At 50.9% G+C, this 3,929-nt stretch overlaps 1 protein-coding gene across 1 annotated transcript in view; it reads right to left on the reverse strand.

Moving 5' to 3' along the window:
• The window catches only part of ACKR2 (atypical chemokine receptor 2), a 3,110-nt gene extending 868 nt beyond the window's left edge, over nucleotides 1-2,242 (reverse strand). Inside the window, exons 1-3 of the mRNA XM_009585740.1 lie at nucleotides 2,225-2,242; nucleotides 1,838-1,895; nucleotides 1-259 (exon numbers count right to left, since the gene is read on the reverse strand). The exon at nucleotides 1-259 is cut by the window's left edge and continues 868 nt beyond it. Of these exons, the coding sequence (XP_009584035.1) occupies nucleotides 1-259; nucleotides 1,838-1,895; nucleotides 2,225-2,242 (335 nt within the window). The remainder of the gene's footprint in view (nucleotides 260-1,837; nucleotides 1,896-2,224) is intronic.
• Nucleotides 2,243-3,929: the final 1,687 nt, after the last annotated feature.

Raw genomic sequence — 3,929 nt, forward strand, 5'->3', positions numbered from 1 at the left:
TTTTTCTTCCTGATGTACATAATGAGGACAATAAACAAGAGGACATTCCCAGCCAACCCGACCAGGAAGACCACGGTGTAAAAAGATGGCAAGAATACTCTGCTAAAGGAGAGTACCTCTCCTTTTGTGCAGAGGCCATACTGCACGTAATCCTCCTCGTCCAAGTACTCGTACGGATAGTCGCTCGAATTGGCAGCATCCAGCAAGGTGGCAGCGGTTGTTGTTGCCACCTTTGAAGTTGCGTTTGACAAGTGGCTGCCTAGGAACAAAAGACAAGTGAAGGGGATCAAAATGTTGTTCCAATCCACACGAAAAAGGCAAACATCACATCACAGAGGGTTTTCCTCTAGTTCATAGGTTTAATTTTTTGCCACCTTCTGATAAGTATTTCGTGTCCTGCACTTCTTGGCCTTTGCCTACGGCATGGGGACAGCTATCTACACATAGAAAAAGAAAAAAAATCTAGTTTCCTTACTCTGACACATTAAAACTTGAAAGTGAATGAGCACGGTCTCCTCTGACATAACTTACCACTTTTTCCTGACACCACTGCAAGCTTTTGAGGAAGTTTCTGCTCTAAATTACGGGAAATCCACCACCACGCCTCGCTGTGAGCTGCTTTAGATTCATACGGGTCACTACTGAGAAAGCGGCATCTCAATTCTCGGTGAAGCAGAACCTGCCACAGCACCTTTATGTTGGTGGGGCTGCTCCCAGAGGTGAAATGCTGAACATCTCACTGCTCCTGGTAGGACACTGACCCCAATCCGTGCCAACTCTAGGACACAAAGCCATGGATTGTTGTAAAAGATGTTAGTAAGTGGAAAATATAGAATCACAGAGTCATAGAATGGTTTGGGTTGGAAGGGACCTTAAAGATCACCTAGTTCCAAACTCCCTGCTATGGGCAGAGATACCTTCCACTAGATTAGGTTGCTCAAAGCTTCATCCAAAGTAAGGACGTGTAGGCTCCAGAATCATCTCCTGAATCAAGGCTAGAGGTAGAGGTTAGATTTAGCTGGAAGGAAGTTGCTGGAGTCAATCCTGTGAGAGATGAGGCGTGGGTTGAAACCCTGCTGACTGAGGAGGGCGAGGGCTGCGCGGTCAGCCGCTCCCCAGGACTGCAGGCTAGCGTCAGTGTTTAGGCAGCTGCAGCCCAGATTTCAGGAAACGGTGACTGATCTGGAAAAATTCCTATTTTGGGAGTCTGATTTTCAGAAAAAACCCCCACACAAGAATGCTACAAGGGTTTCATCTTCCAAAAGCCACCCAAACTGGGCAACGGCCATCGCTGAAGAGCCCATGGGAGATGGGATGGGAGATGGGATCTGCCTGAGCTACCTCCCATCGGTACCATGAAGGTTAATGTGGGTTTTAAAAATCAAGACTAATCTCCAGGCTCTGACAGCAAACCAGGGCTGTCGCAGGGTAAAAACAATGCAAATATCCCTCCACCCCTAAAACACACCAGTTTTCAGCCACGGCCAAAGCTGCCCACCATTCCCCCCCGGGACTCATTTTTCCAACAATCCCAAAACAGGCATGCTTGTGTAGTTTCCTGCTTCAGCCACTCCTGCCTTGCTCCCCTCACGGACCTGTTTCTCCCATTGTCCAAGAGACCTGCAATGAAGCTGTTGGTCCCCGGTTGCGCTACTCCTCCCAAGGACATACCCCACGGTGGCTCTGCACCTTCTAGGGATGGCTCCCTCCCCACAAACACCCAGGAAAGGGGAGCCCCTCCACCCCAAGTGGGTTAAGCAAAGCACCCAAGGCTTGGAGTGGGGTGCTGAGGATGCCTGTGGGTGTGCAGCCGTAAGGGGTGAAGCTGTTGACATACCTGTTGTGGTCCCATGTCTAAAATTGCTTAAATACCCATCCCAGGCAATTCCAGGTAGCTGAAAAGAAAAGAAAATTTGAGCTGGATTGAAAAGTTTTCTTGCTGTCTCGCAGTTCTTTGGCGAGTGCCGCAGGGCACTTCAGACAGAACGGCCATGGAGAGCAGAGATCTGCCACGGAAGAGTGCCAGAAAAAGACTTTTCTGGGAATGAGCCTTTTTTTTTGTTTCATATTTTGGAGGAAATTCATCCTTAGCCACATGCAGTTCTGACTGTATGCCTTCAAGAGGAAACCAAAGCTGCCCACCCTTCTGAACGCAGCAACAGCCAGCGAGACTCCTAAACACCTTGCCCCCCCACGCACCCTCTGCACCCACATCAGGACAAGCCATCCCCAAAATTTCCATTTCTGGGTCTCTTCCAGCCCACCGAGATGCCTTTTCTCCCTCTGCCACATCTTCCCCGCTCATTATCACGCTGGGACTGACATTCACATCCCCATCCCATAGCTCATAGCGGAGAACTGACGAATGCAACGTGAGCTCAGAAATTAATCCCAAGCCTGCCGGAGCGCCAGCGCTTACGAGCTGGCTAGCTTTCAAGAAGAAAAGAGAACCTCTCCAGGTTTGTCTACAAGCAAGAAGCAGAAAATGCACTTACGGGAGCTTCTTCTCCACTGCGGGCAGTTCCCATCCTGCTGGAGGCTTGAATCAGGCTTTTAGGAACCTCTTTTACTTGTGTAAGAGCGTGGGCAGGAAATGTGAGCTCAGCGTGACCTCCCTGGTTTTGTTTTGCCTTTCCTGGTGTTGATCAGTGGGTGACAGCACTGGAGGAATCATGTCTGTGCCGTGTCCAAGCATGTGTCCCTCTAAAACATCCACAGCTGGCGCCTGCACCCAGAGCTGGGCTTTGCCACCTGAGATACCCATCAGGACCGCAGTGCCTCCTGCCATGGGTGCTGTGGGGACCCAGCACCCCTCCTTGAGAAATACAACCTGCTCTTGTATAGCTCAAGTCAGGCATCATGCTAGGGAAGGCCAGAGCCGCTGGGACCGAGGACCCACGTCAGCACAACGTGAAGATTGCTGGTGGATCCCGTGCACCCCAGCGTGCACAGGCTGCGTGCTGAGACCACCCACAAAATAGTCTGAAGAAGGTTTTTCTGTGATGTGCAAGACCAGGGTCACCCAGACAAGCACACAGACCAGACGCTTGCTTAAACATAACCAGTTCCTTTTGCCCTTCTTCTCTCCGTTTTTCCATGCATGCTTTTCCCCCGTTCATCTTGATCCTTCCCTTTCCTCCACCCCATCTCCTCCCAAACAAGCAATCTGCCTCTAATTCCTTTTCCCCTGTTGGTCCTGAGTTTGCTGCATCCCAACCCCAGATGTGGCAACAAGCTCCCTCTTGTTATTTTGTTTTCTAAAAGCTTTAATTAGTGCAGATTTAATTATCTGCCAGATATCAAGATGATGTCCACCCTGCCCACTTCCCAGGATTGGACCTGCTTGATCTCTGCACTGAGAGGCTCCTGGGGCTGAGACCCTGGTGTAGAAATCTGCATTTTTTCCAGGAAATCTGAATAAGCTACGTGCTATTTGGATGCTGCAGGATCCTCATCCCCTGCAAGAGCAGAAATGGCTACTGGTGGGGACACGGCCGGGGCCGGTGGGTGCTGGCAGCTCCGTGGGGACAACCACATGTCTTTGCAGGCAGCGGCAAAGCCTTGCAAGTGGTACCAGAATAAGGAGCTTATTGCCGTGGTTGAACATGCAAACAGAGATCGACCACAGCAGAGATGTGCCAGGCTCCTGGCACTGCCACAGGGATGTTTTGGGGACAGCTTCATGGCATGACCCTTTGCTCGCCTGTCTCTGATGAAGTGGTTTATTGGAGAGGTTTTAGAGCACCAGCATCGGTGAGTGATCACCCTCTGGCTCGTTTCCCTCATCTCACTACCAAACAAGACCACAGGGAACACCCTGACGGTGCCAATGCCATCCCCCGTACCAACCCCGGCTGCGCTTTATAAACCCCGAACCGCCCTGGTAAAAACAGGAGAACGGAGCAGCCAGAGCTCCGCACCCAACCTGC

This window comes from Fulmarus glacialis, unplaced genomic scaffold (assembly GCF_000690835.1).
Source record: "Fulmarus glacialis isolate BGI_N327 unplaced genomic scaffold, ASM69083v1 scaffold46169, whole genome shotgun sequence".
NCBI lineage: Eukaryota > Metazoa > Chordata > Aves > Procellariiformes > Procellariidae > Fulmarus > Fulmarus glacialis.